We start from the raw sequence: 13,031 nt of genomic DNA, 5'->3' as shown, positions 1-13,031 counted from the left end.
AAAATAAAAAAAAATAAAAATAATAATAATAATAATAATAATAATAAAAGTGACTTTTGGAGCCAGATTTTCAGGGTTCAAATCTGAGCTCTTCCACAGTGTGAGACACTCTGGGTAAATTATGTAACCTCTCTGTGCCTCAAGATAATAGTCTCTATGTTAGAGTTTCCCTGGGTTTAAATTAATTAGAACAAAACCTGACAAGTAAGAGCTCTTTAAGTGTTAACTGTGGGGTTTTTTCCTTCTGTTTAGTCTTCTCTTCTCATTTTCCAAGAGTAATTGGCATTATAAAAACTGGGAATTGGGCCAGGCGCAGTGGCTCACACCTATAATCCCAGCACTTTGGGAGGCTGAGGCAGGTGGGTCACTTGAGGTCAGGAGGTCAAGACCAGCCTGGCCAACAGGGTAAAACCCATCTATACTAAAATACGAAAATTAGCCAGGCATGGTGGTGGGCACTTATAATGCCAGTTACTCGGGAGGCTGAGGCAGGAGACTCACTTGAGCCAGGGAGGCAGAGACTGCAGTGAGCCAAGATCAAACCACTGCACTCCAGCCTGGGTGACAGAGTGAGACTCCATCTCAAAACAAACAAACAAAAAACTGAGAATCAAAAATAGGAAAAACAGTTAATTTAGGGTAGCTATTGACTGGGATGAGGCAGGAGGGTGCAATCTGGTACTCAAGTTCTACTGTAACTGAATCTCGATAATGGTCTTACAAAAAAAAAATCCATCTAGCAGAGTACTTTACAGTATATAAATTACATCTCAAAAAAAAAAAAACGGCTGGGTGCGGTGACTCATGCCAGCAGTAATCCCAGCACTTTGGGAGGCATAGGTGGGCAGATCACGAGGTCAGGAGATCAAGACCATCCTGGCTAACGTGGTGAAACCCCGTCTCTACTAAAAACACAAAAAAATTAGCCAGGCGTGTTGGTGGGCGCCTGTAATCCCAGCTACTGAGGAGGCTGAGGCAGAATAGCGTGAACCCGGGAGGTGGAGCTTACAGTGAGCTGAGATCACACCACTGCACTCCAGCCTGGGCGACAGAGCAGACTCCGTCTCAAAAACAAGACCAGCCTGGCCAACATAGTGAAATCCCACCTCTATTAAAAAAATACAAAAAATTAGCCGGGCGTGGAGGTGGGTGCCTGTAATCCCAGCTACTCGGGAGACTGAGGCAGGAGAATCGCTTGCACCTGGGAGGCGGAGGTTGCAGTGAGCCAAGATAACACCACTGCACTCCAGCCTGGGCGACAGAGTGAGACTCCATCTCAAAAAAAAAAAAAACACTTAAAAAATTTTTTTAAAAAATTGCCCACTCACACAGTTTGGCCCAAAGCCAGCCTCTTTCAGCAGAATCAAGTCAAAAACTAATAAAAGGATGATTCAAGTTACAAAATGACATACATTGTTCTTACGAAACTGTCAAAAGATCATAAAAATAATGGTCAATAAAAAAGCAAGCAGGCCTAAAATTCATTAGCTTTTCATGGAATACACTAAAACACCCAAACCTGCAGCCAGATGAGGGAAGAAAACAAAAAACAAAACCCTAAAACTATTTTAGAAAATATCCAGTAAACAGACCCGCAATTTGGTGAAGGAGGGAAGTTGCCCCCGATTAAAATAAAATAAACTGACCAGCCTGGGCAACCTGGCAAAATCCCGTCTCTACAAAAAAAAAAAATTAGTGGAGCATGGTAGCATGTGCCCCAGCCACTCAGAGGGCTGAGGTGGGAAAATCACTTGAGTCCAGGAGGTTGAGACTGCAGTGAGCTATGATCACAACACTATACTCCAGCCTCGGGGGAAAAAAAAAAACATTGGAATTGAAGTCAAAACCCAGGATTCTAAACTAAGTTTCCACTGCCTCACTATGCAGTTTTTTGCAAGTAAATCTGAGAATGTCTATCATTTAATGATGTATCTTTCAGAGATACTTTGAGTGACAAATGAGGAAGGGGAAGTTCAGATAAGTGCCTCTTACAGTTCTGACACCAAAGCAACGTCCTCAAATATTTGTTGAGTGGAATGAACTGATTCACTCATTTTCTTTCCATTCTGATAACCCCTTTAATACTTATAAACCTTCCCATTCCAGTAGGTGTGTTTTATATATATACACACACCCAGACCACCATACTGCCTGATTTGGCACTTCATCATTATATACTATTTTGTGCTACTATGCATTGTTCCTTATCTGTTAGTTTTTGTTGTTGTTGTTGAGAAGTGTCTCTGTTGCCCGGGCTGGAGTGTAGTGGCACAATCTCAGTTCACTGCAGGCTCGACCTACCTGGCTCAAGCAATCCTCCTACCTCAGCCTCCTGAGTAGCTGAGACTATAGGCACGTGCCACCATGCCTGGCTAATTTCTGCATTTTTTGTAGAGACAAGAGTCTCACCATGTTGGGCAGGTTGGTTTTGAGCTCCTGGGCTCAAGCAATTCACCTGCCTTGGCCTCCCAAACTGCTAGGGTAACAAGTATGAGCCACCATGCCAGGCCTCTGTTAGTCTTAGTTGCTTCCCAGGTAGTTATCTCCTTGAGGACAGTACCTCTCTGTCCAAACAAATTTTAGGTTTTGCATTGCTGAAGAGCATAGCATAGTGAAAAAGTTGAGGATAAAATATGATAATGTAGAATAATGTTGAAAATAAAAACATTAAGTACTTTTAGTATAAGTGCTCAAAGAATATTTCTTGAACAAGTGAATGAATCCACATAACCATCTTCATTAACAACACTCTCCTCCTTTCACAGTTACATCAATTATACACATGTTAACAGCACAATATTTAGATTCTCTAACTCACTGTGGCTGCATTTCAAGTATCTTGTTTAATAGCTGGTGTTTAATTATTCATTTTTTGTTTTGTTTTTAAATTAAGACGGGGTCTTACTATGTTGCCCAAGCTGGTCTTTAACTTGTGGCCTCAAGCGATCCTCCTACCTCAGCCTTCCAAAATGCTGGGATTAGAGGCATAAACCACTACACCTGGCCTAACTTTCTTAATCTCCAATGCCTCTACCAATTAAAATCCAGTTTCCACCAGCCAGCAATAATCCTGTTCCTTAAAAAAAAAACGCGGTATTCTCACATGTTCCCTATGTATTAAAAGCAATTAGGAACAATGCATTTATCCCCATTTAAACTTTCATAATATCATAGTTCTTTCTCCATAAAAAGTAAGAGATCACTGCACAAACAAAACAATTTTTTAACAGCTATGGTATTGAAGATGAGACGTTAAGGATCCCCACATTCCAGTGACCTTCCCCTTAGAAAACCCATGAGCACCCCTCCCCAGCCTTTACTTTTCACTTTTCCTCCATCTTGACACATTTGTTAAATAAAATTATATACCATACGGTTATTATGAACCAGGCAGTGGATAAATCATCATTTGAGGAGACACCAATAAAAAAACATAGTCGCAGGCCAGGCATGGTGGCTCACACCTGTAATCTCAGCACTTTGGGAGGCCGAGGCAGGTGGATTGCTTGAGTCCAGGTGTTCAAGACCAGTCTGGGCAACATAATGAAACCTATCTCTACTAAAAATACAAAAAATTAGCCAAGCAGGGTGGCGTGTGCCTGTAGTCACAGCCACTCAAGAAGCTCAGGTGGGAGAATCAACTAAGCCCAGGAAGTTGAGGTTGCAGTGACCCGAAATCATACCACTACACTCCAGCCTGGGCAACAGAGGGAGATCCTGTCTCAAAAACAAAACAAACAAAAAAAAAAGGACATAGTCTCTGCCTTCAAGAAGCTTACAATTTAGTGAAGAGACATATAAAAAAACAATTATAGCTGGGTACGGTGGCTCATGCCTATAATCCCAGCACTTTGGGAGGCTGAGGCAGGAGGACCACAAGGTCAAGAGATTGAAACCACCCTGGCTAACACGGTGAAACCTGAGACCCCATCTTTACCAAAAAATATAAAAAATTAGCCGGGCATGGTGGCGGGCACCTGTAGTCCCAGCTACTCGGGCAGCTGAGGCAGGAGAATGGTGTGAATCCGGGAGGCAGAGCTTGCAGTAAGCCAAGATCGCGCCACTGCACTCCAGCCCGGGCGACAGAGTGAGATCCTGTCTCAAAAAATATATATATATATATGTATATATATATATAAAACAACGTGGCATAATGGGTGAAAATTAAAATACATACATATGAATGATGGGAGTATTAAAACAAAGTGGTGGCCGGTATGGTGGTTCACACCTGTAATTCCAGCACTTTGGGAGAGAACACAGAAGGAACATTTGAAGTGAGGAGTTTGAGAACAGCCTAAGCAACATAGTGAAACCCTGTCTCACACAAAAAAATTAAAAAATAAAAATTTAGCAGTGAGCTATAATCACACCAGTGCACTTCATCCTGGGTGACATAGTGAGACCCTGTCACTAAAAAAAAAAAAAAAAAAAAAAAAAAAAAAAATTTTTTTTTGTTTAATGATGGGGAGCCCAAACCTACCTATGGAAGTCAGTCAGTGAAGGTTTTACAGACATGATTCTTGAACTACTTCTTGTAAGGACTAGGCCTGCCAATGCAGACATGCCAATGAAAGGCATTTCAGGCCAAAGAAATATCAAGTGTAAAGGCACATAGACATTAAAAATATGTTAATCCGGCCGGGTGCAGTGGCTCACGCTTGTAATCCCAGCACTTTGGGAGGCCGAGGCGGGCAGATTACGAGGTCAGGAGTTCAAGACCAGCCTGGCCAACACAGTGAAACCCCATCTCTACTGAAAATACAAAAATAAGCTGGGTGTGGTGGTGGGCGCCTGTAATCCCAGCGACTCGGGAGGCTGAGGCAGGAAAATCGCTTCAACCCAGGAGGCAGAGGTTGCAGTGAGCCAAGACTGTGCCACTGCACTCCAGCCTGGGCGACAGAGCTAGATTTCATCTCAAAAAAAAAAAAAAAGTTAATACTTACAGAAAGAGACTAATACTACAAGGGAGAAAAAAGACGCCATCCTTCTTTTTCTCATCCTATGGGGCTATTTATGTTGTGACACCATTTATGACAGGCTGGGATTACAGGTGTGAGGCACCAAACCCAGCACCCCTTGATTTGTTTTGATACTCCTATCATTCACATGTACGTATTTTTATTTTCCACCATTATACCACACTATAATTGTTTTTTTCACGTTTCCTAACTAAATTGTAAAATTCTTGAAAGCAGATACTATGTCTTTTTATTGGTGTCTCCTCAAATAATGATTTACCCACTACCGGTACTTAATAACTGTGTGGTACATAACTTTATTGAAAAAAACGTGTTAAGGTAGAAAGAGAGAAAAGTAAAGGCTGGGTAGAGGTGCTCATGGGTTTTCTAAGGAGAAGGTCACTGGAACGTGGGAATCCTCAACATCCCATCCCCAATATCATAGCTGTGAAAACAACTTTTTACGCATTGATTTCTTACTTTTTATAGAGAAAGAACTACAATATTATAAAAGTGAGCCACATCATAAATGGCCTCATAGGCCACACTAAAACTTCACATTTTATTCTGTAGGAAAAGGAAGCCAGAGAAAATTATGAATGAATGTAGGAAAATCATATTTGTGTATGAGAAAAAGGAATCTTTCTGCAAGGGGGAGGATGTACTAAGAGGGTAAACTGGAGACAAACTTATAAGGCACACTGCTTAATGGGCCAGTCCACATGAGCAATACCTAACAAAGGCCAGGCGCAATGGCTCACTCCTATAATCCCAGCACTTTGGGAGGCCGAGGTGGGTGGATCACCTGAGGTCAGGAGTTCAAGACCAGCCTGGCCAACACAGCAAAACCCTGTCTCTAATAAAAAAAAATACAGAAAAATTAGCCGAGCATGGTGGCTCATGCCTGTAATTCCAGCTACTCCAAAGGCTGAGGCAGGAGAATTACCTGAACCTAGGAGGTGGGGGTTGCAGTGAGCCAAGATCGCACCACTGCCTGGGGCAGAGAGCAAGACTCCGTCTCAAAAAAAAATAAAAGTAAAAATAGGCCGGGCATAGTGGCTCACACCTGTAATCCCAGCACTTTGGGAGGCCGAGGCAATCAGGTCGCTTGAGGTCAGGAGTTTGAGAACAGCCTGGCCAACATGGCAAAACCCCACCTCTGCTAAAAATACAAAAATTAGCCGGCGTTGTGGCAGGCACCTGTAATCCCAGGTACTCAGGAGGCTGAGGCAGGGAGAATTCCTTGAACCCGGGAGGTGGAGGTTGTGGTGAGCTGAGATCGTGCCACTGCACTCCAGCCTAGGCAACAGAGTGAGACTCCATCCCCCCAAAAAATAAAAACAAAATAAAGTTTTTCAGTTTAAAATCATTTAGTTTAAAACTAAGTAGGGAATAAAAAAAGTGTTAAGATATGAATAAATGAGAAGGTACACAGAAATGAGGATGATAACCTCAATTTTGGACATAGTCTGCTTCAGGTATCTGTGGCCTGGTATCCAGTAGGCCAGCACAGTGGTTTCGCCTGTAATCCCAGCACTTTGGGAGGCTGAGACAGGAGGACTGCTTGAGCCCAGATGTTCAAGACCAGACTGGGTAACACAGTGGGACCCTCCCTCTACAAAAAATGTAAAAATTAGTCAGGTGTGGTGGTGCACACCTGTGGTCTCATCTAGTATGGAGTCTGAGGTAAGAAGATGGCTGGAGCCCAGGAGATCAAGGCTGCAGTGAGCTGAGATTATGCCACTACAGCCTGGCAACAGAGTGAGACCCTGTCTCCAAAAAAAACGGAGCCAGAAGAGCCAGGTAAAGATATATTCACCAGGACGGGTGCGGTGGCTCACACCTGTAATCCCAGCACTCTGGGAGGCCGAGGCAGGTGAATCACCTGAGCTCAGGAGTTCAAAACCAGGCTGGCCAACATGGTGAAACCCCGTCTCTACTAAAAATACAAAAAATTAGCCGGATGTGGTGGCGCACACCTGTAATCCCAGCTACTCAGGAGGCTGAGGCAGAAGAATCGCTTGAACCCGGGAGGCGGAGGTTGCAGTGAGCCAAGATTGCACCATTGCACTCCAGCCCAGGAGACAGTGCGACACTCCATCTCAAAAAAAAAAAAAAAAAAAAGATACATTCACCAAACAGTTACGAAATGAGTCAATTTTTTTTTTTTTTATTTTCTAATTTAAAAATAGGCCGGGCATGGTGGCTCACACCTGTAATCCCAGCACTTTGGCAGGCCGAGGTAGGTGGATCACCTGAGCTCAGGAGTTCAAGACCAGCCTGGCCAACATGGTGAAACCCTACCTCTACTAAAAAGATACAAAACTTAGCTGGGCGTGGTGGCAGGGGCCTGTAATCCCAGCTACTCAGGAGGCTGAAGCAGGAGAATCACTTGAACCCAGGAGGCGGAGGTTGCAGTGAGTCGAGATCATGCCATTGCACTCTAGCCTGGGCAACAAGAGCGAAACTCCGTATGAAAAAAGGCCAGGCGCGGCAGCTCATGCCTGTAATACCAGCACTCACTTTGGGAGGAGTCCAAGGCGGGTGGATCACCTAAGGTGAGGAGTCCAAGACCAGCCTGACCAACATGGTGAAACCCCATCTCTACTAAAAAACAGAAAAATTAGCCGGGCATGGTGGTGTGAGCCTGTAATTCCAGCTACTCGGGAGGCTAGGGCAGGAGAATCGCTTGAACCCGGGAGGCAGAGGTTGTAGTGAGCCGAGATCACGCCACTGTACTCCAGCCTGGGCAACAGAGCAGAACTCTGTCTCAAAAAAAAAAAAAAAAAAATTAAATTAAGAAAATTAAACAGCTTCAGGAAGTAGAGGAATGAAGACTAAATCTGAGGAAAGAAAAAAATTGATTTAGAATTTACAGTCTAGGTGAAAATGTTCCTATGCTATCCTCCAAACCAATTTTTGCTTCTTTTAAACTAGCTTGTGTGTGTGTATGTGTGTGTATCAAGAAATCTAGCATGTGAGTTGTGTCTGAGGTTTTTTATTAAACTAGGTTTTAAAAAAATTATTCATACCTGGTAAGGATAGGTACCATGTCCTGCCCACTGCCATGTTCCTTTTCCCACTGCTCCAGCAGGGTAGTGAGCTCAGCTTTGGAGTCCACATGTACCACTACTGTAGTCATTGCTTTGCCTAAGGAAGCAAAAATAAAAATTAAAAAAACAACCAATAAGTGAACACAAGCAAATAAAAGTGAAGAAGGGGTAGAAAAGGGATGAGAAAGTAAGAGAAATAATTAAAAAGGGAAATTTTAATTGAACCCCTTGAAACCTTTGGATTTATTTGTGGTACAGTGGAAAACTCGGGATACTCATCAAGCCTAGATACCCATTCAGTCATGAAGAACAAGTACTTTCACCTTTCTCAGCCTCAGCTTCAACTGTCAAATAAGGCAAGAAGCTGGATCAAAACAGTGACTCTTAACCTTTTGAGGAACCCCTTTGAAAATCAGACAAAAGATATGGTACCTTTCCCTCATCAAAAATGCATTTACTGCCAGGCATGGTGGCTCATGCCTATAATCCCAGCACTCTGGGAGGCTGGGGCAGGTGGATCATCTGAGGTCAGGAGTTCGGGAACAGCCTGGCCAACATGGTGAAAACCTGTCTCTACTAAAAATACAAAAAGTAGCTGGGCGTGGTGGCAGGTGACTGTAATCCCAACTACTTGGGAGGCTGAGGCAGGAGAATCACTTGAACCTAGGAGGCAGAGATTGCAGTGAGCCAAGATCATGCCACTGCACTCCAGCTTGGGCGACAGAGCAAGACTCTGTCTCAAAAAGAAAAAAAAAATAGATTTACCTAATGCCTACCTGTTATACAATAATCCCAAGCCTAGATCTCTGAGGTTTGTGCTTACATTTTTTTAAGTACAAAATGTGGCTAAAACTACTCCTAAAAATATTTTGCTCGTTAGTTCTTTGAGGGAAGTTCTATCAAAGATAAATGGCACACTCCTGTTTTTGTTTTTTTGTTTTGTTTTGTTTTTTCATTTTGAGACAGAGTCTCAGTCACCCAGGCTGGAGTGCAATGGCACATCTCGGCTCACTGAAACCTCCACCTTCCGGGTTCAAGCAATTCTCCTGCCTCAGCCTCCCGAATAGCTGGGATTACAGGTGCCCGCCACCACACCTGGCTAATTTTTGTATATTTAGTAGAGACACAGTTTTACCACGTTGGCCAGGCTAGTCTTGAACTCTGTTTTTTGTTTTTGGTTTTTTTTTTTGAGACAGAGTTTCACTCTTATTGCCCAGGTTGGAGTGCAATGACATGATCTCGGCTCACTGCAACCTCCGCCTCCCGGGTTCAAGTGATTCTCCTGCCTCGGCCTCCCAAGTAGCTAGGATTACAGGCATGCGTCACCATGCTCAGCTAATTTTTGTATTTTTAGTAGAAACAGGGTTTCACCATGTTGGTCAGGCTGGTCTCGAACTCCTGACCTCAGGTGATCCACCCACCTCAGCCTCCCAAAGTGCTGGGATTACAGGCATGACTCACCATGCCCAGCTCCATTAATTCTTAAGGAGAAGGCCAAGAAATGAAATGGACCCTATTGCCAGCATGAAAGTGGAGAAGGAACACTATAAACTCATTTATCCTTCAAGCTTCCTAACCTCTCTCACAGCTGATTTCCTGGAAAGAAGACGTTGGAAGAGAGGCAGAGAAGGTTGGTTGGGTTGAGTGGTCAAACTAGGAATGCGGGCAGGGAGCTGAGGTGGGCTTTGGAGGTCCAAATAAGACACCCACATGCAAGAGGCTTACAAGGGGATCCAAAAGGGATAAATGAGACGCAAACATCTGACAGGTTAGAGCATCAACTTCCTTATAAAAGTAGCCTTAAAATCAAAATGTCATATTCTGCCAAGCAAAATGCATTATCTTCTCAGAAATAGCAACCATTCCATAAAAAGAGTTTCACATCACAAAGGAATTACTAGCTGATCTAAAATGAACACTTCTAAAGATATCTATTATAAAACCAAATAAAATACATGTAAAAGATGATATCATTATTGCATTGCATTATTGCACTGCATTGTAAAACGCACATAATATTTGTGTTTTAATCAAGTAGACGCAATTCCAGTAGTAGTGATTCACGTCACCTGGGTTACACATAACTCCAAAGGAAAATATCTGCCCCACCCCCAAAACTTAACGAAATCAAAAAGTTGTTTTTTTTTGTTTGTTTGTTTGTTTTGAGGTGGAGTTTCGCTCTGTCATCAGGCTGGAGCGCAGTGGCGCAATCTCGGCTCACTGCAACCTCCACCCACTGGGTTCAAGTCATTTTCCTGCCTCAGCCTCCCGAGTAGCTGGGACTACAGGCTCGTGCCACCACACCTGGCTAATATTTTGTATTTTTAGGAGAGACAGGGTTTCACCATGTTAGCCAGGATGGTCTCGATCTCCTGACCTCATGATCTGCCCGCCTTGGCCTCCCAAAGTACTGGGGTTACAGCCGTGAAAACCATGTCTGACACATTTTTTTTTTAAGGGTCTCACTCTGCCTCCCAGGCTTGAGTGCAGTAGCGCGGTCCTAGCTCACCTCAGCCTCAACCACCTGGGTCAAGGGATCCTCCCACCTCAGCCTCCAGAGTAGCTGGGATTACAGTATGTGCTACCATGCCCAGCTTATTTTTATTTTTATGATTTGTTCAGGTGGGGTCTCACTATTGCCCAGGCTGGTCTCAAACTCCTGGCCTGAAGTGATCCTCCTGCCTCAGCTCCCCAAAGTGCTGAAACAACAGGCATGAGCCACCACACCCTGCCACATTTTCAGACTTTCTAACCAAAGCCACAAAAAGGAAATGCTGTAGGTGTGACAGACTAATATGGACTTCTGACTTCAACCTGAGAAAACTCAGGTTGCATATTTTACTGTCTACTAACTATATATACATTGTTATTTTATTTTTTTTGAGACAGCATCTTGCTCTGTCACGCGGGCTGGAATGCAGGGGCACGATCTCGGCTCACTGCAACCTCCACCTCCCAGGTTCAAGTGATTCTTCTGCCTCTGCCTCCCAAGTAGCTGAGACTACAGGTGCACACCAGCACGCCCAGCTAATTTTTGTATTTTTAGTAGAGACAGGGTTTCACCACATTGGCCAGGCTGGTCTCGAACTCCTAACCTCATGATCCACCCACCTCGGTTGCCAAAGTGCTGGGATTATAGGTGTGAGCCACTGTGCCCGGCCTTGATATATATATTTTTAAAACACATTTTCTTTTTTTTTTTTTAAGACAGAGTCTCACTCTGTAACCAGGCTGGAGTGCAGTGGCGCAATCTCAGCTCATTATAACCTCCATATCCCAGATTCAAGCGATTCTCACACCCCAGCCTCCCAAATAGCTGGGATTACAGGCGCGCGCCACCACATCCAGCTAATTTTTGTATTTTTAGTAGAGACAGGGTTTCATCATGTTGGCCAGGCTGGTCTCAATCTCTTGACCTCATGATCTGCCCACCACGGCCTCCCAAAGTGCTGGGATTATAGGCGTGAGCCACTGCACCCAGCCAAAACAAACTTTTTATTTGGAGTAATTTTAGATTCACAGAAAAGCTGCAAAGATAACAGTGTTCCCACATACCTCTCACCCAGTTCAATTTTCACTAAGGTTACCACCTTATAGTGGTACACTGTCAAAATTAAGAAACCAGCATTGTTACATTAACTAAGCTCCAGACCTGATTCAGATTTCACCATTTTTCAAATCATGTGCTTTGTTCCATGATCTCATCTAGGATACACTGCATTCAGCTGTCATGTCTATCTAGTGTCCTCTGGTCTATGATGGATAGTTTAGGGGCTTGACTTTGTTTTATATGACCTTGATAATCCTGAAGAGTACTAGCCAGGCTGGTAGAATGTGGCAACAATTTAACCAATTCTTTCTTCCTCCTCTCTTTCCTCTCTGCTCTTTCTCTCTCTCCTCTCTCTCTCTCCTCTCTCTCTCTCTCTCTCCTCTCTCTTTTTTTCTTTTTTAAAGACGGGGTCTCCCTCCCATGTTGCCTAGGTTGGTCTTGAACTCCTGGGCTCAAGCAATATTCCTGCCTCAGCCTCCCAAAGTGCTAGGATTACAGGGATGAACCACCATGCCCAGCCTATCAAACATTTTTTCTTTTTTTTTGGAGATGGAATCTTGCTCTGTCGCCCAGGCTGGAGTGCAGAGGTGTGATCTTGGCTCACTGCAACTTCCACCTCCTAGGTTCAAGCGATTCTCGTACCTCAGCTTCCCGAGTAGCTGGGACTACAGGCATGTGTCACCACGTCCAGCTAATTTTTGTATTTTTAGCAGAGACGGGGGGGCTTCACCATGTTGACCAGGCTGGTCTTGAACTCCTGACCTCGGGCAATCCGCCCGCCTCGGCATCCCAAAATGCTGGCATTACAGGCGTGAGCCATTGCACCAGGCCTACCAAACATTTAAAGAAGAATTAACACCAATCCTTCTCAAACTTCTCCAAAACCTGACGAGGAAAGATACTTCCTAATTCACCCATGAACCCATCATCACTGACACCAAAGCCAAATAAAGATATCACAAAAAAAGAAAGCCACAGCCGGATATCCTTTATGACCGTACACATAAAAATCCTCAACAAAATACTAGCAAACAGAATCCAACAGTGTATTAAGAAAATTAAGACCGGGCACGTGGCTCATGCCTGTAATCCCAGCACTCTGGGAGGCCAAAGCAGGTGGATCATCAGGTCAGGAGTTCGAGACCAACCTGGTCAACATGGTGAAACCCTGTCTCTACTAAAAATACAAAAGTTAGGACTGGTTGGTGGCTCACGCCAGCAGTTTGGGAGGTCAAGGGGGGCAGATCACCTGAGTTCAGGAGTTCCAGACCACCCTGGCCAACGTGGTGAAATGCTATCTCTACTAAAAACACAAAAATTAGGCATGGTGGCACGCGCCTGTAATCCCAGCTACTTGGAAGGCTGACACAGGAGAATCGCTTGAACCCAGGGGGCAGAGGTTGCAGTGAGCCAAGATCGCACCACTGCACTCCAGCCTCGGTGACAGAGCAAGACTTCGTCAAAAAA

The 13,031-nt window shown here is 44.1% G+C and overlaps 1 protein-coding gene across 1 annotated transcript in view; it reads right to left on the bottom strand.

The window, feature by feature from the left end:
• DCAF1 (DDB1 and CUL4 associated factor 1) overlaps positions 1-13,031 on the bottom strand; it is a 117,158-nt gene that overhangs the window by 88,190 nt on the left and 15,937 nt on the right. Inside the window, 1 exon segment of the mRNA XM_017888069.1 lies at positions 7,994-8,111. Within this exon segment, the coding sequence (XP_017743558.1) occupies positions 7,994-8,103 (110 nt within the window). The 5' untranslated portion in view covers positions 8,104-8,111.

This window comes from Rhinopithecus bieti, unplaced genomic scaffold, assembly GCF_001698545.2.
Source record: "Rhinopithecus bieti isolate Rb0 unplaced genomic scaffold, ASM169854v2 scaffold_43, whole genome shotgun sequence".
Lineage (NCBI taxonomy): Eukaryota > Metazoa > Chordata > Mammalia > Primates > Cercopithecidae > Rhinopithecus > Rhinopithecus bieti.
Note: the sequence above shows the minus strand (reverse complement) of the source record. Positions and strands in the feature narration are given on the sequence as shown.